Source organism: Lycium barbarum, chromosome 12 (assembly GCF_019175385.1).
Source record: "Lycium barbarum isolate Lr01 chromosome 12, ASM1917538v2, whole genome shotgun sequence".
Classification (NCBI taxonomy): Eukaryota; Viridiplantae; Streptophyta; class Magnoliopsida; order Solanales; family Solanaceae; genus Lycium; species Lycium barbarum.
Window position 1 is genome coordinate 104893940 of NC_083348.1, and position 27036 is coordinate 104920975.

General features: G+C 35.2%; 4 protein-coding genes across 9 annotated transcripts; 2 read left to right on the forward strand and 2 right to left on the reverse strand.

Annotated features, from left to right (window-relative positions):
- The first annotated feature begins 1896 nt into the window (after positions 1-1896).
- Positions 1897-6463, forward strand: LOC132622457 (glucuronokinase 1-like). Its single transcript, XM_060337064.1, has 6 exons — positions 1897-2307; positions 3286-3435; positions 4597-4785; positions 4910-5026; positions 5486-5646; positions 6054-6463. Exons 1-6 carry the CDS (start codon positions 2101-2103, stop codon positions 6298-6300), a joined length of 1071 nt encoding a protein of 356 aa, XP_060193047.1. The 5' UTR covers positions 1897-2100; the 3' UTR covers positions 6301-6463.
- Positions 6464-6869: 406 nt separating this feature from the next.
- On the reverse strand, positions 6870-12596 carry LOC132622556 (uncharacterized). Of its 6 annotated transcripts, none has more exons than XR_009575931.1 (6): positions 12413-12596; positions 12043-12103; positions 11828-11924; positions 9282-9641; positions 8054-8243; positions 7168-7305 (listed from the first exon to the last, which is right to left on the reverse strand). XR_009575931.1 is itself a non-coding variant. In XM_060337166.1 (5 exons), exons 3-5 carry the CDS (start codon positions 11861-11863, stop codon positions 7144-7146), a joined length of 558 nt encoding a protein of 185 aa, XP_060193149.1. In that variant the 5' UTR covers positions 11864-11924; positions 12043-12103; positions 12413-12593; the 3' UTR covers positions 6870-7143. The 6 variants fall into 6 exon arrangements, 4 of the variants coding, with proteins under 4 accessions (XP_060193149.1, XP_060193150.1, XP_060193151.1 ...); XR_009575933.1 differs by having other exon boundaries at positions 8054-8170; positions 12413-12595; XM_060337166.1 differs by lacking the exon at positions 8054-8243 and having other exon boundaries at positions 6870-7305; positions 12413-12593.
- Positions 12597-14385: 1789 nt separating this feature from the next.
- On the forward strand, positions 14386-19654 carry LOC132622332 (uncharacterized). The gene is made up of 9 exons (XM_060336922.1): positions 14386-15389; positions 15946-16001; positions 16438-16520; positions 16742-16820; positions 17731-17841; positions 18255-18364; positions 18613-18696; positions 18838-18875; positions 19185-19654. Exons 1-9 carry the CDS (start codon positions 14450-14452, stop codon positions 19253-19255), a joined length of 1572 nt encoding a protein of 523 aa, XP_060192905.1. The 5' UTR covers positions 14386-14449; the 3' UTR covers positions 19256-19654.
- Positions 19655-20110: 456 nt separating this feature from the next.
- Positions 20111-25924, reverse strand: LOC132622601 (uncharacterized). Its single transcript, XM_060337228.1, has 15 exons — positions 25665-25924; positions 24320-24435; positions 24066-24177; positions 23803-23949; positions 23271-23375; positions 22543-22626; positions 21822-21937; positions 21631-21732; positions 21438-21551; positions 21278-21334; positions 21083-21149; positions 20940-20993; positions 20776-20850; positions 20654-20689; positions 20111-20378 (listed from the first exon to the last, which is right to left on the reverse strand). Exons 2-15 carry the CDS (start codon positions 24340-24342, stop codon positions 20265-20267), a joined length of 1206 nt encoding a protein of 401 aa, XP_060193211.1. The 5' UTR covers positions 24343-24435; positions 25665-25924; the 3' UTR covers positions 20111-20264.
- Between the last annotated feature and the right edge of the window lie 1112 nt (positions 25925-27036).

The window sequence follows — 27036 nt, forward strand, 5'->3', positions numbered from 1 at the left end:
TAAATTAATAGTTTTTTCCAATTCTATCCTTAGACAATAAAGTAACATCTAAATAATGATTGAAAAAGCCACATAGTAACTTGGTATTGTTGGATTTTTAATGTCAAAAAGTTTACTTCTTGTGCATGCTCTAATAAAAAAGATAAAAGTAGTTTATTTTATTATATAGGGGTAATTTGGTAAACTTCACATTGCATTATTAATTTCTTGATATGCGTGTTTATTTTGGCTAACATGACACTTATTATGGGACGGAGGAAGTATTTTACAAGATTGAAACTTACCTGACTAAACAGAAATAATTATAGTCAATATTGTCTATGGAAACTAGAAATACCCATAAATGTGGATGTTTTGCTGGATTTAGATTTTCCTTAATCGGATAATATATGTCTACAATTTGTCAACTTATCCTAACGAGACAACAATAAAACTTAGGGTGCAAGTATTTTATATTAGTCAATATATCACAATTTGTAATAGTTTGGATAAATATTTAGTTGCAGTTGAAAAAGAAGTATTTAAAATTAAAATTAAAATTAAATTGGATAAGAATTTTATTTGAAAAAAAAGAAGTAAATTTTTGTATCCTAAAATTGAAATAATAAACAAAATTCTAAAACACACATCAAATTGACTATTTTTATAGTACTAAAAAAGGACGACGAAAGAAACTGGAAACACCCATAAATGTGGATGTCTTCCATGGCGCTGGTCTTTAATTTTTGTCTCTCAAATTGCCGGTCTTTAATTTTTGATACTCTTTTAAAAAAGTGATAGAAAATACCCGAGGTTCTGGGTTCGAAACTTCGCTCAGTGGAAAAAAAAATCGCAAGGTAAGGCTTCGCGAAAATTCAGTCTTAAGGCAGAATGGCCTAACTTTTGCTCTAATAGGTCTGATTTTGTTACTAAATTCTGCTTTGATTTTTTTTTTTTTTAGTGAGCTGGGGTTCGAACCCAAAAGCTCGGGGTATTTTAAGATAAGGACAAAAATTAAAGACCAGCAATGTGAGGGACAGAAATTAAAACCACCCCAGAAGAAGGCCAATTGCAAATTGTCCCAGTTTAACCGAGAGAAGAAGAAGCCTTTGTCCCGTGCAACGGGTTCGGTTGATTGGGCCCTGATTAGTAATACTTAGATCCAAAATGAAAGATTGAAAGAAAATTTAGACAAAAAGAGTTCTTGCTTCATGATATTTGGATAGTGAAACGGGAATTAGTCCCTCATAAAACGCATATACTCCCTCCGTCCTATAATAAGTGTCACTTTAGTCAAAAAAATTTATCCCATAATAAGTGTCATCTTAGGAAACTAAAACATAAATTAATAGTTTTTTTCTAATTCTATCCTTAGACAATAAAGTAACATCTATATAATGATTGAAAAAGTCACATATTAACTTGATATTGTTGGATTTTTAATGTCAAAAGGTTTACTTCTTGTGCATGCTCTAATAAAAAAGATAAAAGTAGTTTATTTTATTATATAGGGGTAATTTGGTAAACTTCGCATTGCATTATTAATTTCTTAATATGCGTGTTTTTGTTTTTGCTAAGATGACACTTATTATGAGACGGAGGGAGTATTTTACAAGATTGAAACTTACCTGACTAAACAGAAATAATTATAGTCAATATTGTCTATGGAAACTGGAAAGACCCATAAAATTATAAAACTTAGGGTGCAAGTATGTTTATATTAGTCAACATATCACAATTTGTAATAGTCTGGATAAATATTTAGTTGCGGTTGAAAAAGAAGTATTTAAAACTAAAGTTAAAAGTAAATTGGATAAGAATTTTATTTGAAAAAAAAAGAAGTAAATTTTTGTATCCTAAAATTGAAATAATAAACAAAATTCTAAAACACACATCCAATTGACTATTTTTATAGTACTAAAAAAAGACGACGATAGAAACCGAAAAAGCTGGAATTGCCACGTCACGGTGGGATTACCTGAATCTCGTCAATCAAATTCAGGATTTTGCCTTCCAATTACATTAAAACATCAATTCCGCTATTAGATCTAGAGATTACGATATTTATTTACAACTACTGATCCAAATGCCGTTATAATTTCTTCACTAACAGTAGCAAGAATGGAGAAACAATCAGGTGTGATCGAACACAAGTCTTATGCTAGAGTTGGATTGCTTGGAAACCCTAGCGATGTTTATTTTGGGAACACAATTTCTTTCAGTCTTGGAAACTTTTTTGCTAATGTTGGTTTACAGCCTTCACAAGATCTTGTTATTGTTCCTCATCCTTCTCATGATCTCGTCCAATTCAATTCAATTTCTCACCTGGTATAATACTTTTCCTTTGTTCATGTATTACAACTATTTTTATATTGGGAAATTTTCAAAAATATACAGCTTTGGAAATTTACAATATTATGCCTGGGGGCAAAGCATTATACATAATGTATCAACCTTGTATCAAGTGTAGAAAAGGTGTTTATACACAAATGTGGGCTAAATGGGGTGTTTATACACAAAGTATGGGCTTTTCAATTTGGGATTGAGATGTAGATGATTGATTGATCGATCATACACCAGTCGAGGCAAGTTAAAGCTATATCGTCTTTGACCATCAACGATTTCTCATACTGCATATTATTATAGGCTAGTTTTTGTCGTTAAATTTTATATTTAAGAGTTGTAATAATTGCTTATATGTGCCATCTAGACTAGAGGAGCTAACAGAGTTTAAGTATTATTGTATATAGACACTTATATATTTTTTTAATTATTTTTTTATTAGCGCCGGGTGTCCGAGTCTCTTTGAGCCCCGACTAATCCCGGGGGTGCACAGGCCCTCGGCAAGGATTTTCCCGCAAGTGCACCACGGGTAATTCAGGGTTTCTCCAGTCCGATGGCCCTCAGAAATTGTTTGCACCCAGTGGGTTTCAAACTTAAGACCTTGAAAGGGAGCACCCCAAGGCTCAAGTCAATTGCCACCACGCCAACCCCTGATGTAGTTTAGCTTAAAAAAATTAAGTATTGATCCTTCTATAATGCAACTTAATATAGTTATTGTTGAATTCTCCGTTACAAGCCACTATAGCTCTTCTAGATTATAGAGTTAAGTGCATTAAGCAAGTTCGTACACACTATGCTCTATTGATGATGAATTAATCATGATTTGCCAATTCTGATCTGAAATATCAGTTTTTGCTCAATTAAGATGGCAAATTTAGCTCCTTTTTTCATTCTATGTGGATCTTTGTAGCAGTTTGATTGATTTGACTTATTAACAATATGCTCATGTTTGTTGTCTGACAGGTGAACAGGTTGCAGAATGAGGGATACTATGGAGGAGTGCGTTTACTTATGGCAATAGTTAAAATATTTCACAACTATTGCAAGGAAAACAACATCACCTTACATGATGGGAATTTCACTCTCTCGTATGATACTAACATTCCCCGCCAGGTAGAGCCTAACATTGCAAGATTTATCTGACCTTAGATGGTTCGATTTTTGTGGTTTGGTATCATACTTGGTACTCTTCATTATGTTACTAAATTCTCTTTGGCTTGAAACATTTTGCTAGTTTATATCGTAAAACATGTTTCAGCTTTTTGTATCAAGTGAAAAAAGCCTAGCAATGTGAAGTTTAATTTTTAAAACAAAAGAATTGATTCTAGATTTAAACTAAAAGATAATAGATAATCAGTTGCAAGCATCTATGTTTTCCATACTTAGTATTAAGGGTGAAACGTTTTTTTCTTATTTTCTTAACTAGTTGGGTTAGTCCTTGCACTATGATTTATAGATTCGGAAGCCATCACATTTTATCTGTTGTGCTCATTGCTTCAATTTTGAGCCCAACATTTTTGAAGTGATCATGATGATCCTCACCTCGATGTATCAGGCAAAAATAAGTCAAGTTTTTTGTGCAGAGGATTCTTACAATCTAAAGAAAGTTCAACTGAGCTGGCTAATCTAGTTCAGACGTCTTTGTTTTTCTCTGTATATTCCTATTTGCTCATCCAATTGGCTTGAGCTAGCCTCATTATTATACTAAGACTGAAAGTGTGGTCAAGCTTTAGTTGATTGTTTACTGAATCAATCTCAAAGAAGCTTCAGCTGGGTCAGTCTGCCAATTAACGAGCAGCTCAGCCTCCATGCTTCAAGATTTTGGAGGTGGTTTCGCTATCCCTCTTATAGTTTTGCTTGAGTTCCAGGAGGACACTCAGTTAAAAATACAAGAGGAAATATCTTTAATTTAGAGTGAGTTACTTCTGTTTATATGATCCTATTGTTTAGTGTCGAAGATGTTTTCTCCTAGGTTTAAAATGACTAAGTCGAGTAAAACATTTCCTTAATGTCAATCAAGCACAATAAAAACCTACACCTTGGACTTAGCCCTAGGCATAAAACTTTACATACTACCTTCTGAATTTTAGCTATGCAAATAAATTAGAGTTACACACATGCTTGTTTCAATCATAATAAAAGTTACATCGCACTACTTCAATGATCATGATCTGGATATGTCACTGCTATATCATTACTAAGATGAACAAAAGATTTGATTTATCTCATGTTGAAAAAGTTTGATTGATATATCAAATACTTTCCACATCTCAGACAGGGCTTTCAGGTTCTAGTGCAATTGTAAGTGCTGCACTGAGTTGCCTTCTTGACTTTTACAAAGTCAGACATCTAATCAAAGTTGAGGTAAGGCCGAACCTTGTCCTTAATGCAGAGAAGGAACTTGGAATTGTTGCAGGTCTTCAAGATAGAGTGGCTCAGGTGTATGGAGGCGTTGTATATATGGTGTGTATGTGTGATACTTTTTTTTTTTTCTTTTACATGTATCAGCATGATACTTGGCAGAACTACGCTTGCCATAGTTGTAAAGTTAATATTGTATGTTCATCTTTTAACCTTTATTTTGCAGGATTTTGGTAAGAATCACATGGATAAATTAGGTCATGGTATATATACACCAATCGATGTTGATCTTCTCCCACCTCTTTATCTGATCTATGCAGAAAATCCCAGTGATTCTGGAAAGGTGAGTATTTAATGTGCAGAATGTGAGCGTGAAAAATCTTTCTGGTGTCTGGCTCAAAGATTCTTCGAACCAAGTGACTAAGTTTTATTTGCTTTAGCATGCAATGGGTTAAAATATTACAGTGCCATTTTTGGTTCACTTCACCCAAGAAGGAAAGTGAAAAGAATTAGACAAGGAGAGTTCATCAAAAAGAATTAGACAAGGAGTGTCGATGTAGGCGTGTAGTCCATGAGGCAGGCCCTTTATTTTCAGCATTCTTTAACGGAGTACCTCTTACATTTTTCCAGTATTTTATTGAATATTTCTCCAGCCAATGGAAGAAAAAAAAACGATTGTAGCAGGTTCTCAAGGAAATGTGAATATCAGTGTCCAGATTAATTTAGGCCCTTTCTTTGTCTCTAAGAATTACTTTGATGACAGTTATTACAAAATATAGATGATGCTTTTTTCCCAATGCAGGTGCATAGTACAGTTCGACAAAGATGGTTAGACGGTGATGAATTTATAAGATCAACCATGGAAGAGGTTGCAAACATAGCGGTGGAGGGACGTAAAGCTCTTCTTGAGAAGGATTACAATAAGCTGACAGCCCTCATGAATCATAATTTTGACCTGAGAAGGTAAAATATGTCCAATCTGGTTAGATTGATCAGGAGGACATTTGTTAATATCTTTTATGTGCTCAGTGGCGTCCCAAAACCCTGTTTTGGTAGTGTCATGTCCCGCTTATTTTCATGTTATTAGTTGTAACAATTTTATGTCCGGCACATGCTCTTTACATCCCTTTCCTGGTTAAACTTGGTATTCATAAACTAGCAAATTGACTGAATATGACCATCTAAACTTTTGTTTCTGGAAAAAGAATAAATTCAAGTGATTAACAGGTTCCTCGGTTCCTCTAAAGTGATTATCATATGGCCTTTTGCAACTTATATTTCATAGTTTTGATGTACTCAAATATTGCTCGATTTGTTATACATAAAGCGGGTAATATAATATGCTTAAATTTTGTGTTTGGACTATGCAGGCGTATGTTTGGAGATGATGCCCTTGGAGCTATGAATATAGAGATGATTGAAATTGCTCGAAGGGTAGGTGCTGCTTCCAAGTTCACAGGAAGTGGTGGGGCTGTGGTTGTTTTTTGTCCGGATGGACCTTCACAAGTGAAGCAGCTGGAGGACGCATGCCACAGTGCTGGTTTCACTTTCCAGCCAATTAAAGTTATGCCTTCGTTTCTCAATGAAATTGATCTTCAAACTCTGGGATCAAAGTGAAACTATGACCTGCTTTCCTAAGATGGAGCCCTCTGTATTCTTTCACCTTTCATTGCGCCCTGTTATTTTATTTGTTCAGAATAATGATCATGAGAATTATCCATTTCTTCGCGACCTGAGCAGTCAAATCCTTTTATAGCATACGGTTACATTTAACCTACAAGTATGTGCAAATTTACGGAATCACAATACTTCAAGAGTTGTTGTACATTGCGCCTTATCATTTTTATCCTCGCTCAGAAGAATATGCACGTAAGGAAGGATTTCTGTTTGATGGATTGTAACTGGTTATCTTAAAAAGGGCACTTGATCAATTAATTACAAGCAAATAGATTATCCCTAACACAGCATAATTAGTCACCAGGAATAACTATAGCAATAAACTGAAGAGAAGCATATGTAGATAGCAAAGAATATGGCGCATTTGCAAGCGAGTAGCAGAGTTATCCATCTTCAAGGACATTCAACACCCAAAACAAACTCTCAACAAGATGAACACATTCGACGAAATTGAGGCTGAAGCTACAAACATCCAGAATTTATGTAGCAAAGGTAGTTCAGAGCTCATGGAACATTGCAATCTTTCTTTCAATGCTTACGCAACAAACTGAACAGACTTGGTCGTTTGTAATTACAATCATTCTCAAATAGAATATAGCGTAACTTGAATCATGTTAGGTTTTAAGCAATAACTAAAATGAAGCTATCATACTACTCCAAAGAGACTTCACCAGTAGCAACTTACTGTAAAGCCTGCCTCCTAAATGAACAACTAACCCTATGGGAACAATTGAATTTACAGTGACATCTTTTTTTGCTTTCCACAAGCTTACAGACACTCACTCAATCTTCACATAATGAAGAAATGAGGTCACTAGGTGTGTGTGCCCAAATTGGGAGGTCCAACACGGACTGTTTCTTCTTTTCTTCTTGCGCATCACAGAAGGCTTCCACAATGTCACACAGTTTAGATATGTTGCCAATTACTGCCTCCTGTGCTTCAACCTGTACCAAGTAATTCATAAAAAAAAAAAATCGAATTTAGCTGCAGTGGCACATATGTTGCCAATTACAGATGCGAGCTCCCAACCAGTACTCTCTGAAATTGGGGTCGATACATTAATGTTGAACATACACAAAGCATTTGAGCTAACAACTAAGACTTTGACAGCTTTAATTGAAAAGCATTTGTTTTAACTAAAAATTGTGCAACTCCTTCTCAGAAACATCATGAAATTTTCTGAACTTTGGAGAATATTGCTACTTTTCCTTAAACACCAATTACTTCAAGTAAAATTTCAAGGAAAACTTTGAAGCAAACAAGATTCCAAATTTTAATAAGTACTCCCTCCAATTCAAAATAAGTCTTTTTTTTTTTTTGATGACATGGGAACCCGCAACCGCTACCCTTCGGGTGCACACAGGGTAAACTCGGCTCCTGTGCAATAGCTCACAAACCACACAGGAGAGGTAACCCGCACTAGGCAAGCCTGGTGCGACGAGCTCGACCCAGAAGGCAAATAAATAAGTGTCTTTTTTTTAATTAAGTAATGTGTTTCATTAACAAAAAGCATCAAGTAGATGTGACTTACAGAAGAGTTACAAGTAAAGTTGCAAGACCCTACACAAAGTGCTAGGCTAAGTCTAGGGAGCTTACAAACTTACAAACTGCTAATTACAGGTGTCAATTCAGTCCATCTAAAGAGACTAAACAAACACTTTACTCAGAGGGAAGAGTTTGGAGTTGAAATACCATCAAAACATCTACTGTTCCTTTCATTCCATAACCACCAAAAAATTGCTCCAGGAATCATTCCCATATCTTCTTGATGGCCTTGTCAACTCTCCAGTGGCACCAGCTTTGAGTAAGCTTCCCCCTCACAAGCATATGCATTACCCAATTCAGCCGAGGAGGCAAAAAAACATGTTCCAAAGATCAGTAGCTACTGAGCAGTGCAGAAACAGATGGTTAATATTTTCTAAGGTTTCTTTGCACATGTAGCATCTGTTAACCAATTGAAGTCTTCTTCTATTAAGATTGTTAATATTTTCTAAGGTTTCTTTGCACATGTAGCATCTGTTAACCAATTGAAGTCTTCTTCTATTAAGATTATCTACTGTTAGGCAAGCTCCCTTCAAAACGGTCCAGTTGAAGCACAAAACCTTGGTTGGGAGCTTTGTCTTCCAAATCAACTTCCATGAACAGATATCAGAATCATTATTCTGCATACTAAGCTGCTAGTAGCACTCTCTAACTGTGAAGATGTTTTGGTTCCCCCATCTCAGTGTGTCAGGAAGATTCCCCACAATGGTATATTCCTCAATCCTAGCTAGTAGGTCCAGTAGACTTCCCAATTCCCAATCTTGTACAGCTCTTCTGAGGTGAATGTCCCAATAAGTGTCTACTTACCCTTTTGCACATCTCTTAAGAAAATACTAATTCCTAGAAAAAAAATAGGTATCTTGACTAAACTACCCTTAATTAAATAGTACTCCCTCCGGATCAAAAAGAGAGTCCACTTAGCCATTTGCACACCCCTTAAGAAAATACTAACTTCTAAACAAAAATAGGTAATTTGACTAAACTACCCCAAATTAAATAGGCATTGGGATTTGATCATATAACACTTAATAGGGGCAAATATGGAAAAACAAGGTTAATTCTTTCTTGATTTGCTACGTGGGCTCTTTTTTTGATCCAAGAAAAAAAGGCTTAGCGGACTCTTTTTTTGATCCGGAGGGAGTAATACCTAACTCACTTATCTAAATAGGGGTAAATTTGGGAGAAAAATAGAGTTAATTCTTTCTTGATTATGTAAGTGTACACTTATTATGAACTGGAGGGAGTATCATTCTACTCGACCAAATTTTATACTACTATTCTTCTTATCTAACTGTAATTTTCATCTCTGGAAAGTGGAAATAACATCCATATGTAAAACAAAATAAAAAAAGAAAAAGAAAAGGGAACATTCAGTTACCTGAATAAGGAGCTGATCAACAAGTGGCAGGCAAGTCGGATCAGATGACGTGGCCGGCGGGTCAGGCGAATTTGTGGCGGTTTCCTGTTGTTGAGTTTCTGCATTTTGCTGCATTGCCTTCAGGGTGTTTGATAGAAGTTCCCACTGTTGGATCTCTTTTTCATATTTCTCTTTTATTTTCAGCAACGCCCTTTTTTTCCTTTCCAGGCGATTCTTCTTCTCAACCGCTGGATCTGGTAGCTTCGGAGCAGCGGTAACAGTCGGGTCAAGTTGAGACCTTTTCCGACGCTTGTAGACGAACCCATCGTCATTAACCAGCTCTAACTCGTCACCGTTTGCCCAATTCTCTGAGGCCATCCACTGTTTAAAGAAGGAAGCTAGCAATTCAAAATCAATCTAACTACTGGAGCAGGAGAGTATATTTTAGCAACTTTGATCCTCCAATCGGATTAAAAGGGGTGCGTAAGGGAAAGATTTATGAGATTATACTAGGCAGAGTTGGCCCGTGCTGCACGGGCCCAATGACAATCGAGTTAGACAATATTGCTTATTAGCTAATAGATTCAGCTAGTATCCAATGAATTAGACAATATTGCTTATTAGCTAATTGGCAGATATTATTATTATTTACACACTTCCGGAATAAGAGTATAGATTCACAAATATTATATGGTTGGCAAATGTTATATTGTTTACATCCATGGCTGCATTATTACATCACATATGAGAAAACTATTTACTTAATGAAAACGGTGATGCATTTTTTGTCCCGCAGTTTGCCCCTGTGCAGCGTTCTTCTTAGAAGCGTTTGGCAAAAGAGTAGCTGAACTGTTGTGAAGTAAGATCACTTGTTGGTGCTTATTTCTCAAAAGGAAAAAGAGAGGAAAGACAATAGACAGTCCAGGCAAACTATGGTCAGACGCAAACAAGAACACAACCAAAACAGAGAAAAACAACAAAGCAAATGTTTCGTTGTATATTCCATTTAGCAAAGATGTTGATCAAATGAAATATTATTTGGATTGAAATCACCAAACGAACAAGCATTTACCCTAGATTTACTTTGTATCTCCTGGTACTACATCTTTGTTTCTTGCAGGAGTTATTCCCTCTGTATTGTAGGCGTGGAGGAGTAGCTGGCATTCATGTCAACACACATGAAGCCACTACTGACAAATTAGATCACTGCAAGAACCTTAAATTATGTCACAAGAAGCTACAACATAATTGATTCTTTCTAGCCAGAACTTTAACTTCTAAACAGTCGATCTAGTTATCCAGGAGAATAAAAATTACATATTTGAGTGAAGATGTCAGCTTGTTACTTGAAAGCCCTTCTAAGGCTAGCTAGCACTTAAAGAAGTAACAAACTAATCAAGAAAACTACTTCACATCTTCTGTGAAATGTTGCTTTGCAAGTATTTTTTGGATGATGGGAAAAGACTATAACGGGAAAAATCAACTTTTATTCTACTGTATTTTTTCCTTAACATAGTAGGCAACACCATGAGGTGGTAAGCTTGAATCCAAACATAGTTTTCACCTGGATTAATCGCCTCCTAAACCTTATCAGAAAAATCTTTCACCTGGATTAATCACCTCATAAACCTTATCAACAAATTGTTTGCTGATACATAAGCCAACCACAAAGACCTATGAAACCTGACACCATGAGTTGCTGTAACAGGCAAAATGTAATGCAACAAAGGCCATAAGAAATGCATGCAAAAGCCATGGTAATACTTGTTTATATTAAATCCAAGACAAGAAAGTTGGTAAACACCTTAGTTTCTATCACAAGAACTGTGCTACTTCCTCTTGTTCATTCAATTCTAAATCTGCCTTCAAACACCCACATAAATAATCTCCAAATCTGGTGACAACTCATCTTTCAGCTGCAACATTAGTGTATCTAAAGCATATTCCATTTAAAACACCATTTTTTTTCCTCCAAATCCCTATAAACCTTCATTGGCAATTAATTTGCAACAATGATCCTCCTCCTCTTATTTTACTAAGAGGAACACCAGAACAGTTGTCAACAATTCAGCAGATTGAAACAGGATCTTTACAACATTATGAGTTATGACAAAACAGAACCAAAAGAACAGGAAGAAACCCAAAATAAACAAAATTGGATATAAAAATATAGACTTTTTAAAGATAAAATTGAAAGCTTTATATATAACGCCAAGAAAGAAAGCAAACTCCAGCAACTCTTCAATTTCGAGTGGAGAAATCAAAAGGGTGTTTTTTGTCCCCCCTTTAAACGATCGGTGTCACATGACCAAGTTCCTGTAGTCAATATTGTATGATAAATTTATGACATTGCTGTCACTTAATCAAAGCCAATAAACAAAACTCATCATCAGAGGTCACACCTTTTTTCGAAGCCGATAATATCATGTCAGAGGTCACACAGTGTCAAATTTTATCAAGAAAGCTTTTAAACAAGATAATATATTATACCAAAAATGTTTTTAAACAGCTACATCACAGATAATATGACATGCCTAATTTTAATGGTGGGATAAGCTATAACTCACTTCTTTCTGAGAAACTGACCCATCCGAGCCTCCCATCACTCTCTTGTATTTCGAACTTCCTCTAAAGTGCTCTGACGTGGAAGTATGTGCACAAACTCTTCCATTGTGAGGTTCGACATGTCACAAGACAATAAGAATGAACCAAATTTCAGTTTCTTAAGTGAGAAAGAAATATTTCAGACATAAGTGGCTCAGTAGTTAGCTATCCCACACACCTGCTTTAAACTGATAAGTGCATCAAGTCGTCTAAATTTAATCGCAGCAGGATCATATGCCCTGGAATTACTAGGAAAATTCAGCATCATAACAATGTGATTTCTGCTATATTAAACAGTAGTACCATTATAACTTCACTAATGAAACTCAAAATGTAACTAATTTGCAGTGTCAAATTCAAATTCTGGTAAAAAAATGTGCAATTGCAGGTCGCAACTACTTAGAAACAAAACTTTTCTCAACTTCTGGTGAAAAACACTAAAAGGAAAAGCAACAAGACCAGACCAAAAGTCATTATCTGTCAACAAATCCAGGTGAAAGGAAGAAACGAAAGAAAGCAACATAAACAGAAGAAAAAAAAATACTAACCTGACCACTGTAAATCCCAAAATTTACTGAGACTAAACACAAACAATGAAGCAAGGTTTTTAATTCAGCAGGAAAAATAAGCAAGCAGAAAACGGCTTAGGGTTTTAATTAAAGAAACACTGGAAAATGAGAGCGATGAAAGAGTAACAAAGCCAGACACAGATGTCCGTTCAATACAGCTCTAAGTGACACGTAAACTATAATAAAGCACTCCAAAAGGACAAAAATGCCCTCAAAATTTGAATTAAATGACGGAAAACCAGCATGTAGACAGGCCTTTTTCTAATTCTAGCTCCTAAAACAATAATTATAATGACTAAACTGTCCCTGATTAAATAGATATTAGGATTGATCACATTACACTTAATGGGGGCGAAAAATAAAATCATTTTTTTCTTAATTTGATAGTAGAGTTCTTTTTGATCCAAGAAAAAAAAGTTAAATGAATACTTTTTTTGATCCGGATGGAGTAGTATATAGCAAATGATCCCTTATGTTTGAGGTTTGTTCAAATTAGTCTCTCAAGTACTACTCCCTCCGCATAAAAAAAAAAAAGTTCACTTAACCATTTACACACGCCTTAAAAAACTACTCACTCCAAAAAAAAAATATAAATTGACTAAACTATTCCTAATTAAATAGGCATTGAGATTTGATCACATAACATTTAATAGGGGCAAATCTGAAAATATAAGATTAATTGTTTCTTGATTTAATAAATGAATATTTTTTTTTACCTAATTTAAATAATAATTGATTGCTATAGGTAAAAAAAAAGTGCATAAAATCTATTTTATTATTTTTTAATATTATTAAAAAAATAAAATTATTTAAATTTTAAATCTCAGAGATATGCTTACTTCACTAACTAAACAATAAAGAAAGTTAATGCAAAAATTCATAACTGAAAGTTTTAAGCTCTACGACATACATTTTAAATCTACTTGAAAATTATTTTTTTCAATATTGATGGAAGAAATTTATAATTGTACCTTGTTTCATAGATTGCAAACTCTTAGTGGTGATATAACACTTATTTTCCTTATTAAAAATTATTTAAAAATAAAAATAAAAGCTAGTGATATTTTTAGATTATAAATCTTATTCATATGTACTCTCTCCGGATAAAAAATAGTGTCCTCTTAGCCTTTTTTTTTTTTTTTTTTTCTTGGGTCAAAAAGAGTGTCGACTTATCAAATTAAGAAATAATTAACTTTATTTTTTCAGATTTGCCCCTATTAAGTGTTATGTGATCAAATTCTAATAGTCATTTAATTAGGGGCAGTTTAGTCAAATTACCTACTTTTGTCTACAAGTTAGTATTTTCTCAAGGAGTTAGTATTTTCCCTGTCAGAAGCTCTCAAAAACTATTTAAGAGAACTGAAAATGGATTTTCGTTGAAGAGAACTGAAAATGAATTTTCAAAGCTGAACTGCACAAATTTATTTTGTTGTCTTGTTATCAATTTTGCAGGATTATAACTTTTCTGATCTTATTTTCGGTATATGTTTAGGAATGTATTCTGAGAAAAAATGTTTTCATCTGTTCAGAAATGCTCTTAAGAGTTCGTGAAGAAACCTTCACTATGACAAAACAAATGTTGCAGGGGCACTTTTTTTTTTTTTTCAAAAGAGAATTGGGATTGGGAGATTACGTGGAGCCTATGTGGATTCAACGTGGCTAATTTTTGTGTTGTGGAGTCCAAGTCAGGCTTCCATCCAAATTCATCAAGTATCCTAACGGGGAGGGCAAATTTAAACCCAAACTTTGACGGAGAGCAAATTTAAACTATAAGTCATACTTGGAGGGCAAATTTGATCCTAAACTTTGATAGAGAGGACAAATTTGATCCCAAACTTTAACGGAGAATAAATTTAAACTATAAATCATACTTGGAGTATAAATTTGACCCTTTTCCCATTTTTAAACTACCCTCAAACATTAGGGACTATTTTCATCATTTTCTTTTAAATTTTAACCAGGAAAGAGTATACAAAAGAGGAAAAAACTCACTGCAACTCCCCGAAAACGCCAGCAATGGCTCAGTCAGCAGTAATTCCTCGCATGTCTCTCATGTTCCTCCACTCCAAATCCATGTCTTCCTTCTCTAAACCTCGCGCCATTATCTTCTTTCCCTCAAAGCTCAAATCCCACTTTTTCTCTACAACTTCAACTCCTTATCCACTTCAATACGAAATGATTATCTCCCGCCCTTCAACTATCCAACAACAACGCTTCCTTCCCAATTCTAAACCTACTGATTCCCAACCCGAACCCGAACCCGGTTCAGAACTCGGGTTCGACGATTGGGTCGAAAGAAAACTGAATTCTAAATCATCTTCTGAGGAACCCAATTCGGGTATTGTGAAAATGGATAAAGGGAAAAGGAAATATTATAATAAGAGAAGGAAAAGAATGTTTGGTGGGTCTGATTCTGATGATGAGGAGAATAACAGGGATAAGGATAATGAGTTTGTTGAGTTAAAGCAAGAAGTTGTGGAGCTACGTACATTGCACAAGAAGGAAGAAGAGTTGTACTTTTATGATAATTTTGCTTATCCTTGGGAGAAAGATAAGCATTATAAGATGGTTTATCAATTGGAAAAGAAGTATTTTCCTGATCAGTGTTTTGATAAGGCTTTTCTTGAACCGGGGGAGTCGAATGAGAATGTAAAGAAGAGTAGAAAGAAAGTGGGGAAAAGGGAAAGTATAATAGCAAGGGCTATTGATGATGGGGTTGATAAAAATTTGATCTTTTTTGAGGAAGAAGAAAAGGGTGTGAGTGAAACTAAGGAGCAAGTTAAAGTTGATGTAGCGGAAAAGAAAGTGGAAGAGTTCTTTAAGTGTTTGAAGAAGGTTCCAAATAAGGAAAGTGGTGTTGTTAGTGCTGAGCCGTTTTTAGCGACTAGGAGTACAGGGCTTCCTCCTAAATGGGATAGTCCGGGTGGGACGGTGGTATTAGTGAACAAACCGAAAGGTGAGTTTGAGCTCCTGATTTCGTCACAACTCTTAAATTTATTCTTGTTAAGAATGTTCATTTTTCTTATTTAGAAATGTAAGTTCTCATGTGAAGTCAATGTTAGGTGTTTTGAGTTTCTAACAAGAAGCATTGCAAGTTGGATTGACAGAGTAGAGATTCATTATGCAATGCTTGAGAAGTTCGAGTACATTTTGTTGTTTAATTTTTGAAATGGGAGGTCTACTCAGGGAGTCTTTAGAGTCAGAAATAAGTAAAACTTGTTTGGAAGTGTGATATGTGCATAATGGAAACTGCTCAAGAAACTCATTTGTTATAGTGTTGTGCATCACAAAGCTCACTAAAAGGAATTCTACATTCTCAGGCAAAATATATTCACATAAAAACAGAATTTAGTATCATATGCCGTAGATATAATTTATGAATCATGTCTCTGCTGATCTAAAATCGTAAAGCCAAACCAAGGTTTGGAAGCTCTTGCATGTCGGGAAATTTAGTTGTAAAAAGCTTGGTTTTCTTCTTTGTTTTGTAACTAGTAGTCTGAATTGCCTTACAGGTTGGACTTCTTTCACTGTTTGTGGAAAGTTGCGTCGGCTAACAAAAGTGAAAAAGGTACATCTCTCCTAACCAGAATCTAGGGGTTATGGTCTTGGAGAAATAGTATGCAAACTCGCTGTAAGAATATCTCAAGATAATTTTTTTCTGGTAGTGTTTTCACTTTAAAAGCCTGAGTCTGTACTTTGGTTATATCCATGCTGGGTTTATAGAGCTTTTACATTTGAAAAAGGAGCTTGAACATGGTTTTAAAAGGAACTTTTCCAACTCTTCATTTTAAATTGAAGACATTAGAAAAAACTTCTGTTTCTACAAAAAACTAGTCCCACTCTATCAGGACACGGGGCAGTTGTTCTTGTCTTATGTATTTATTTGAGGGTGCTTTATGCTTATATTCACGTGATTGGAAACATTTTTCACTTTCAAACTGAATTGAAGTGAGGTATTTCGTGCCATTTTATTACCACCTTGTCCTTCAAATTATTTTTTGCAGGTGGGCCATGCTGGAACACTTGATCCTATGGCAACTGGCTTATTGATTGTATGTGTTGGCAAAGCTACAAAGATCGTGGACAGGTAATAAAGTTTTTAGTTGATTTAACTGAGGGTGATTTCAGGGTTCTTGAAATTTCATGAATGTTTCTTATTCCTGCTAATTTTCCCCTTTGTCTTAATAGAACTTATACATGTCTATGGACATTTTCTTTTAGTCTCTTACTTATCAAAAGAAAAGTTTCTTTTAGTCTCTGGATACAGTTATTTGGTAAATTTTCCTGAAGTTGAATTGTTCTTGGCAGCTATCAGGGTATGATGAAGGGCTACAGTGGAATCTTCCGTTTGGGGGAGGCCACCTCTACCTGGGATGCAGATTCCCCGGTATTTATTTGCTTTTGAAGTTATAACTCTTAAGATAAATCTGGACCATGTGGCTATTTTCACCTCAAAAGAAGTCTCATCTAATCATCAGTGACACAAATTAAGATGGCAACAACAAGATACCTAGTGTAATCCCACAAGTGGGGTCTGGGGAGGGTAGAGTGTACGCAGACCTTACCCCTACCGTGGGAGGTAGGGAGGCTGTTTCCGAAAGACCCTCGTCTCAAGAGAAAGCATGACAAAAAGGGGTCAGATAAGAAATGCCGAAAGAAAAGAAGCAATGACAAAATACTATAGCTAAGCATTATGAATAAAGTAACAGTAACTGCAAACTAATACAATAAACGAAGTACAAGAGGCAACAGATAGTCGAAATACGAGAATACTACTACGATACTAGTATGAAAGTGTAAGTAGGACAACACTCAACTACATACTAACCATCTACCCTAATTCGTGTCCTCCATAACCGCCTATCTAAGGTTATGCTCTCAGTAAGCTGCACCTGCGTTATATCCCGTATAATCACCTTCCCCCAATACTTCTTTGGCCTACCTCTACCTCTCCTGAAACCGTCCATAGCCAATCTCTCACACCTCCGCACTGGAGCATCAGTGCATCTCCTCTGTACATGTCCGAACCATCTCAGCCTCGCCTCTCGCATCTTATCCTCCACCGAGGCCACTCCCACCTTGTCCCGGATATCATCATTCCTAATCCTATCTCTCCTGGTATGCCCACACATCCATCGCAACACAAATTAAGATGGCAAGATGAGAAATTTCGTGATAAAGTTAACTTGAATAAAGTCTACACGCTCTCACTAGTTGATGCTACACAAACACGATGTAGTTATTTTTTTGCCCCAGGTTTCATCTTACTTATGAAGTTTGGATTTTGTAATACTCAGGTTATGCAACGAGAGCCATGGGAGCATATCAAGGACGAGGACATAAAGAAAACAGCAGCATCCTTTTATGGAGAGATATGGCAAGTCCCTCCGATGTTCTCAGCAATCAAAGTATGTTAATTTTTGTTGCAGCACTTCCGTTCCTCCAATTTTTTATTATGCCGAATATAAATTGTTCCTCTGCATATTTTGATTATGTAGAATTATTACAACACTTTCTTACCCGGAGGAATGAAATTATTGATACCAAATAAAACACTTCCTCAAACCAGGATTTTCATATGCTTAATTTTGTTCAAGTCATGATATTTAGCAATCACGTGAAAAGAAAGTGTGTTGAATCAACTCCAGCTATATCTTCAGTCCATGCAATGCAGAGACTGAGTGATTTTATCTTTTCTTTAATAGGTTCTTAAGCTCTTCCCTTTTTTGTCAGCTTCATCAGAATTTCTTTTGGGTGACCAAGGCATGAATGGGGTTTAGTATAGTGTTGCTACTTATTAGACTCCGTATACTTATGATAGGTTGGTGGTGAAAAGATGTATGACAAAGCAAGAAGAGGAGAAAGCATCGAACTTTCACCGAGGAGGATTTCGATTTTCGAATTTGACGTGAAGCGGAGTTTAGATGACAGGTTATTTTGTTGAACTCTTCTAGTATTTCTTGAAGTGCATGAACGTCTATATGTCGGACATTCTTTCATGTGAAGCAACATAAGACATATTTGGGACAGAAATGCTTGTAGTTTACATGTGTTGACGTGAGCAAGTATTTTTGTTGCTGAAGGTTGTCACTCCATGAAAGTTGGCTTTTCACTTTGCGAAATCACACTGAAGATACTTCTCTTTTTTCTTCTTGTTTTTTCCTTTTTTAAATTGCCAGACAGAATGTGATTTTCCGATTAAGATGCTCAAAAGGTACCTATGTCCGATCACTTTGTGCAGACTTCGGGAAAGCTCTTGGCAGGTACCATATAAAGATAATAATTGTTTTAATTCTGTGATAGATGATGAGAAATGACAAATATTTGAGTGATGCATAATTTCTTTTTGATTCTTATTGTTTTTCTAAGTGGATTCAAACCCAAGCTGAATTTCTTACTTGCAGTTGCGCTCACTTGACAGCTTTACGACGAGATTCAATAGGTAAGACACTGTTATTTTAAATTCAGTTATTTAGAGAAAGTTGCTGAAAGTCTTTGGTTGTCTCGTTTTACATCTCAAAATAGTTGCGGAATGGGGTTCCCTTTATCTAGAACATCAAGAGATAAGAGAGGCTTTGTATATAACAATGATATTGTAGATTTGTAGTATTACAGCCTGAATCTTGCACCTATTAACACGGCAGACCTTTTATCTGAATCTAGGTCTTGAATTCCACAAGCCGAACCCAATCTTGATACCTACAAGTACTTGTTCAGTACTTTAGCTAATTGTGCTTTCTTTACCTCACAGGAGAGTATACATCGGACGATGCTTGGGAATTTCAAGAATTGGAAGAGGCAATCACTAAAGGATACTTGTAAGATGTTTTGAGATTCCATGGGACAGAGTTATCCAGTACATGTGCTGGTGGAAAGGCTGCAGGTATCGGCGGGATAGTCGAGGTGCCCGCAAGCGGCATGGGCACCACCATTATAGAAGAAAAAGATTTTTGGAAATTCCACATTTTTGGTGGTAATTGGAGATCTATACATATTTATCTTCTGACTAACTACCTTAACCTCAACAAAGGGATAATAGTGTTTTCACTTTCTCCACCACATTACCTGTTTCCTTGTTCTTTCCCTATTTTGCTTCGTTTCTGGGCGAAAGTGTTATGTTATAACCTTTGTAGGATGAAGATAATGATGAATTGTAATACCTCTTGGTATTTCAACCATAGCTGGTATCAATTAGACTTACTTTTAGTGTTACAATCTTTATATGGCGGCTTTCAAAGTGGTATTGCCTCAAAAATCTCATTTGTTATCAGATCACTTCTGAAACGGGATCAATCCTTTATGGCATTTCAAATGGAATAGACATTTAGACAATATCTAGTTGGAGTTGAAAAAGAGAGTATTGATTTTAGTTTTAAGAAAAGGCGTCTAAACTACTCGGTTGAAGAAAAGGTTTAAAACTATTAACTGATTATTAATTGAAGTTAAAAAAAGTTGACGAAGTTGTGTTTGGACATCACTTGAAAAAGGTCAATTTTTGTTATTTTGCTTGAAATACTCATACAAGTTTTTCATAAATTACTAGTACTAGTATTTCATATATTAAAGTTCAACACTCTTCAAGTATTCATGGCCAAATTTCAGCTTGTAAATAATGACTTTAGCATGAGCAAACACTGGTATCTTTGAACTCAAGCAAGCATAGAACACACGTTAGGCTGACACACAAAAAAATGAATTATTAATACAAACGCAAGGAGAGTACATATATTTCTATCTAACCACACTTGAACTCTAAACCAGTAGTATTAGATATTTGCACACAAAAAGAAGTTTGAAATTCTACAAGCATTCTAATCTAGTTAGTGTCCACCTAATTAGTTGTGGAATTAGGGGGATCCATTCCCATTGCCATGTAATAGGCCATCTCTGCAGTAGCCATCCTATCCTGAAACATAGTCCATTCTCTTCGACACCTTTCTCTTACCTGAGACAAAATAAAATGCTGGACTTAGACATATAATCAGATGATCATCAGCATAATCCTTTCTAACAAGAGTACACAAACACTTAACAGAATCATGCACCATTAGGATTTAGGAAGTGTTTGAGTTACACACATTAGCGAGATTTTATGTGATATAATGAAAAAGAACAAGCATCTTAACTTTCATTTACGAACAAAAAATTTTGAACGTGGTTTTGACATATTCATGGTCAAATTTCAGTATACAGGAGAATGAAATATATTAGCTAACATACCCCTTCCCATGGTGCCTTGCCATTCTCCGCTTTACCCTGTTGAAATAAGAAAAGAAGACAAGTTATAGACAACTTTCAAGATAGTCTGATACACTCCAACTACGGCTGGAAGTTGGATATACCTGGCTCCCAAGAGATGGAACAGTTTGATGTACAATCCACTGAGCATCTACAACTCCTATCTTTTCATGTGCGGGCTGCTCATCCAAAAACACTATTAGGAAAAAGGGCATTTCAAACGGAACATATGGGAATTTGTCCCCAAAGCATAAAGTTTACTGCTAACCTCCACACATCTCCTAAGAGCAAAATCAAGACCCCATCCGTGGACCAAGTCATTCTGCAATAAAGAATCAACAATTCAGATGTGCAGTAACCAAATGGGTAGCAACGAATGAAAAAGCATGAAAGATATTTAATAATTGATACCTGGATCATATGCCAAACACATCGCCACGCCTCTCGAGAGAAAACAGGTGCCATGATCTCAACAAATCTGATTGAGACAAAAAAAAAACAGTTAATATCAACACCAACCCTCCTTTTTCATTTTTTGATACATAATATTGAGACCAAACATCAAGTGACAAGGATAGTTAGTGCTAAATATAATGTATTACATACGCTGCACAAGGTGGCAAATGTGGATCAGCGCAATAGCCTGGTTTTTCCTCTGTTACCCTGTAAGCAGAATCAATAAACTGTATATGAGATCAAGCTTAGTGTGCATGATATGCTTTAATCAAAGCAGTTGTAGGTATAATGAAAGTACTGCTTTCCCTACTTGTGAACTTCAGTGTCATTTCTCCCTTTTGTCATCTGCCATGTCAACCCACTGTTTGGTGCTAAACCAGGCTGGGAAATATCCAAACCATGTTTCTTCACCGACTTTATATATCTACAGTTGCATTAAAGCCTTAAGAGTCCACACCATTCAACATATTTGGATTCAAATGGCTCTAATAATAATCACTTACTCGTCCGCGTTAAAATTTTCGAGCCCCAAGTCTTCATCCCAGATGAATATATAGTCATACGATGCTACAATGTCAGGATGCAGAAAACGTTTTGCATACCACCTTTCAACAGAATGAATAAAACTTTGCACTTAAAAATCCATCAAAATATGTTGAAGAATGGAGTATAGAAAGAATTCACAAGAAGGTACCATTTAGTTTGTTTCGGTATACTGACATGGATAGCCCGCTTTGACCACTCGAGGTCATCCCATTCACTTGTTCGACCATCATAGTGAAACAGCATAATGGTGAAGTTCTCGGAAAACTGTTTACAATACAAGAATAAGAATGCAGAGATACAAAAGTAAAATTTTGGACTTGAATCTTCCTAAGCTGGCAGCATACCAACCCTTTTGTTAACCTACATTTTCTTTCAATCTGTTCCATTTTGAAATGTAAGTCATGAGTAACCCTACTACTGCTATGAGATTGAAAGTGGGATTGGCGATAAGATTGATTCTATAGATTTGCAGAGGTTGACCAATAAATTTACATACGTCCAACACGGCGAAGGATAACATTATAGATAAGAACGACCAAGGTATTGCATATAAAATAAGGCAAGATTTATGCCGAAAAGAAAACACAGCAGAAAAAAGTCCCAAAAATATTGTCAAATAAAGCAAAAGGACAAAAAATCATCTTTTTTGAGATTGGAGGTGGGGCTAGAGGCATAAGCAAAGAAAGGTAAAATTTCCCTTGTTAGGAGTCCAATCCCAGACCCGCCAAGGACTGAATTTCATGGAGCAAAATTTACAAGCAAACATCAGTTACGCTTCTATTCCCTTATCCGTGAACAGAATAACCCCCCAAACGGACACTCAAAAGAGTGAGTACAAGGAAAGGGAGCTAGATAGACTTGGGCACAACCATTTTCACTGCTGCATCAATGTTTTTCTTCTGCTTGAGGCCGACTGTGAAGGTCACAAGGTACCTTGGTTTGATGATCAAGTCCTGCATATCAATTAATGGAGCTCATTAGGATAGAGGGACATAACACACAATCATTATGTTTTCTCATCCCAAAAATAAAGGGAAGGAAACGAGAGAGAGACATGGACATCGTTCCGTTTTAACATACAATGGCATCTAAAATCATATTTTAGCTGCCCTTGAACCAGTTCTCATCAATCATTATAGCAAAACGTTTGTTTGAGCCCATTTCAGCAGTTCCCTCAATATATTATATTCAGATACTCTTGCCCCATCCATCTAACTTCTGAAGCAAAAATACTTTTGTTTCTGGTAAAATGTGTCTGATTGTAAGATTATAAACCAGGGCCAATAAGGTAAAAAGGCATACTAGCAACCAATCCTTTAACATGTGTCTGATATGTACACCCTCCTTCCAATTTGACTTAGCAACTGTTGGAGAATCAACTAATATCCAGAAATAAACTTCAAGAAAAGGTAACTCCGCGAGTGGGATCATCGAACAAAGAGAGTATCAGCAATGCGTTAACACATAGATTAATTTCTTTGCGTTTTAAGCCATAAATCATGCCAGCAATTTGCATAATGTGAACTTGTAGCTGTTGACACATAATAAGAAGAATCAATAGAGTACTTCAAATAGGCATCATGCAGAATTGACAGACCTCACTGGGCAGGCCCCACAGCCTTCTAGTATAAAGATCAGACTCAGATTCTACGATGCCCGGGGGTAGCATCTCGGCACCTCTGGGATTTGATGGAACCCAAATCTGCAAGATTGCCACAAATAGCATAAATATTGAATATAATCTTCCAAAATATAGAAGTCAATCTTATAGGAATATCTGTTATACTCGCTCCGTTTCAACTTGTTTGTCTTACTTTCCTTTTATGTCTGTTTCAAAAAGAATGTCTTTCCTAATTTGGAAACTCTTTAATTCCAACATCCCACATGACATGTTTAAGACCACAAGATTAAAAGACATTTTGGTACATTATACATATCTTTAGTTTAAGACAACAAGATTCAAAAGTTTTCTTTACTTTCTTAATCTCCGTACCCAGTCAAACTAAGACACACAAATTGAAACGGAGGGAGTAACAAACAGTGCAAGAGTAGAACGGGATAAGACACTTTTGTTGCATCAAAATGTCAAGAGAAGTTGATGGATCCTATGTGAGTAACAAGTAAAATACCTTTGGGCCGTTATTCTTGTGTGAATTGCCAATGCGGCCCTTCAAGGAATTCAAGACATTTAATAGAGCTTGTGTCGAGAGGCCCGAGGACTTCTCGTCCATGTCAGGTAGATCAAATGATGGGAAAAGATTAGTAGGTAAAGGCAGCTGCAAAATTGAAATCCACAAGGACAGCTCTTATTCAACTGAGACTTCAAAAGAAAATGGCCCATTAAATATGTGTTTGTATATTAAGATAAAAAATCAGAAGTAGATCCCCTTGCCTTGGTCAATGAAATTGTAGGAAAGGTTACACCTAGGAAAAACCCAAATACAACTCCAATAAAAGTAGTCACAAAAAGCCTCATTGTGCCATTCCGTCTTCTCGAGTTTGAGCTGTAGCAATTCAGCAGTAAGCTAAGCTCAATACCACTTTTAACATTAAATGGAGAAAAATAAATAAATCAATCACGCCTCAATCCCAAACTAGTTGGGATGCTTATATGAATACTTTGTTTAAATTTAAAATTTTTAAAACCTGTGTTTCATAGGCGTCCCCATCTTAGTCACGAGCTCAACAATCCGTTTCAGATTCAGTTGAATGACATCTGCTTACCCCAAATATGAGTTAAGAGATTCCAGTGAGAAATTACCCTAAAAGAAGAAAGTGAAAAAGATCAGTACTTTGCCATTATTAACACTTTTGAGTAAAGTTCCCATTTTTTTTAATTACTTAACTTGGTCTATACTAGTCAGTTCAAATTTGCAATAGTTCCTAAAAGACAAATAATTTGAAAAAATTGCTATCTCGGACAAAACAATGTTCAACTATTAGCCTAAAAAGGAATCAGAATTTACTTAAAATGCTCTAAAACCAGAAAACAAAAGACATCAGTACTTTGCAGCTACTAACACTTAAGTGAGGAAAGATCCCATTTTTCCATTCATTCTATCTACCCCAAATGTTATCAAAGATCTATTAATTACTTGACTTGGTCTATACTCTATACTAGTCAGTTCAAATATTCCAGTGAGAAATTCCACTAAAACAAGAAAGTAAGAAAGATCAGTATTTTGCAATTACTAACACTTAATTGAGTAAAGTTCTCATTTTTCTATTCATTCTATCTACCCCATAAGGTTAACAAAGACTTATTAGTTACTTAACTTGGTCTATACTAGTTAGTTCAAATATTCCATAGTTCCTCAAAAACAAATAATTTGAAAAAATTGCTATCTCGGACAAAACAATGTTCAAATATTAGCCTAAAAAGGAACCAGAATTTACTTCAAATATTAGCCTAAAAAGGAACCAGAATTTACTTAAAATGCTCTAAAACCAGAAAACTTCAGTACTTTGCCACTACTAACACTTAATTGAGTAAGGTTCCCATCTTTTCCATTCATTCTAGCTTACACCAAAATGTTAACAAAGAATTATTAATTACTTCACTTGGTCTATACTAGTCAGTTCAAATATTCCATAGTTCCTAAAAGACAAATAACTCGAAAATTTGCAATCTCAGACAAAACAGTACTCAAATATTAGCCTAAAAAGGAACCAGAATTTACATAAAATGCTCTGAGCCAGAAACAAAAAAGATCAGTATTTTGCACTTACTAACACTTAATAGAGTAAAGTTTTCATTTTTCCATTCATTCTATCTACCCCATAAGGTTAACAAAGATTTACTATTAGTTACTTAACTTGGTCTATACTAGTTAGTTCAAATATTCCATAGTTCCTAAAAGACAAATAATTTGAAAATTTGCTATCTCGGACAAAACAATATCAAATATTAGCCTAAAAAGAAGTATAAACTTTACTTAAACTGCTCTAAAAACATATCTGAAGAGAGAAAAGTTCAAATCTTGAACCGAACCTGAAATTGCTGATCTGTGAGTTACCAAATGAAAAGAATTTCAAGATTTGCAATTCCCAACTTGGAATGTTTTAAGTTAAATGTTTCTTTGGAAATCCTTAATATAGGAAAATATGCAACCTTGGAATTATCAAAGAGAGCACAAATACGCTTTTTGTCGAGATGTTTTTGCAAGTAAACTCAAAATCAAACGAGAAGACTGGTCCTCTTTCCTTTCCAGTATTTTTTTAGTTTATTATGCATTTAATGAGTAAAGTAATGTTAAATAGTAACTACTCCTATTTGATTTTGAAATAAGAGGTCCATACTGGATAATAAAGTGGATATTTAATTTAAATAAAGAGAACCAACAGATGGAAATTTCCTACATATGCTCCGTGGTCAATAGATCAATGATGTGAACATAAATCTTGGATATCAAGATTCAATAGTATTGGTTATTTCTTCTTATTAGTTTAATCCTTAATTTACGGACACTAGTAGAAAGTAACAGGTACAATGTGAAGTGATGTAATTACGATTTACACAACTTGGCTGGCGAGGAAATATTAGTGAAAAAATAATTTAATAAATAAAAATTTAGTTTGATAAGGGAAAAATAATTGGCCGCTCTAATTTCGATATATAACTTTGGAGATGTTTATCTAAAATAAGAGTTTATCTAAATTTTTACTCTATTAAGACACTTAATTTTTTTTTATAAGCAATGTCTTGTAACTTTAAACATAAGGCAATTACCTGGTATAACAGATAGAAATGACTTGATAAAATAAAGAAGTAAATTTACAATCATCTGTAAATATTAGTTAAACTCTTAAAAAAAAAAGTCTATTTACAACTTAGATAACATGGGATTTTGCTTTTCCCTGTTGGCTTTTAGGTTGAATGCGGCTACAGATTTGGAAAGCTTCGTTTAGGCCAAAAGCAAAAGTTGGCAAGGGACCCACCTTGTTGCACGGACCACACAAGAATAATATAAAGATGGCTAAAACACCAAAATTAGAGAATCAAAGAAAGCATTAACTACTAGTCTACTACTACGTTTAACTCGCATAAGAATCAAAGAAAGTATTAATTACTGCTACGTTTAACTCGCATAATTCTTCCGAATTCACATGAGGAGCCGTTTAGACATGATTTGAAATCATGAGATAACATGTAATTTGAATTTCTTAAGTTATATTTTTTTTTACAGATAAAAAAACTCCACAAATTGTGAAAACTATCAAAATTCTCTCAATTCTTAATGAGCAAGTCATAGTTCATAATAAAATTAATACGCTATTAGAAGACCTTTCTAAAATAAAACATCAATTGATCAAACTTTAGTTCAATAAAAAGGAAACTTAACATGAATAGTAATGTAACTACT

Bases quoted from the DNA above. Each gene is read 5' to 3' on its own strand.
- LOC132622457 (XM_060337064.1), top strand. From the start codon at position 2,101: ATGGAGAAACAATCAGGTGTGATCGAACACAAGTCTTATGCTAGAGTT. The intron at 3,436-4,596 runs GTAGAGCCTAAC...TCCACATCTCAG, and splicing joins ATACTAACATTCCCCGCCAG to ACAGGGCTTTCAGGTTCTAG. The intron at 5,027-5,485 runs GTGAGTATTTAA...TTCCCAATGCAG, and splicing joins ATCCCAGTGATTCTGGAAAG to GTGCATAGTACAGTTCGACA.
- LOC132622556 (XM_060337166.1), bottom strand. From the start codon at position 11,863: ATGGGAGGCTCGGATGGGTCAGTTTCTCAGAAAGAA. The intron at 9,642-11,827 runs GTGAGTTATAGC...TTCTTTAAACAG, and splicing joins GGTCAGTTTCTCAGAAAGAA to TGGATGGCCTCAGAGAATTG. The intron at 7,306-9,281 runs GTAACTGAATGT...TACTTGGTACAG, and splicing joins TTGATCAGCTCCTTATTCAG to GTTGAAGCACAGGAGGCAGT.
- LOC132622601 (XM_060337228.1), bottom strand. From the start codon at position 24,342: ATGGGGACGCCTATGAAACACAG. The intron at 21,938-22,542 runs GTTGTGCCCAAG...TATTGTAAACAG, and splicing joins TTGATGCAGCAGTGAAAATG to TTTTCCGAGAACTTCACCAT. The intron at 20,851-20,939 runs GTTAGCAGTAAA...TTGGATGAGCAG, and splicing joins CTCTTAGGAGATGTGTGGAG to CCCGCACATGAAAAGATAGG.
- LOC132622332 (XM_060336922.1), top strand. From the start codon at position 14,450: ATGGCTCAGTCAGCAGTAATTCCTCGCATGTCTCTCATGTTCCTCCAC. The intron at 15,390-15,945 runs GTGAGTTTGAGC...ATTGCCTTACAG, and splicing joins ATTAGTGAACAAACCGAAAG to GTTGGACTTCTTTCACTGTT. The intron at 16,821-17,730 runs GTATTTATTTGC...TGTAATACTCAG, and splicing joins CCTGGGATGCAGATTCCCCG to GTTATGCAACGAGAGCCATG.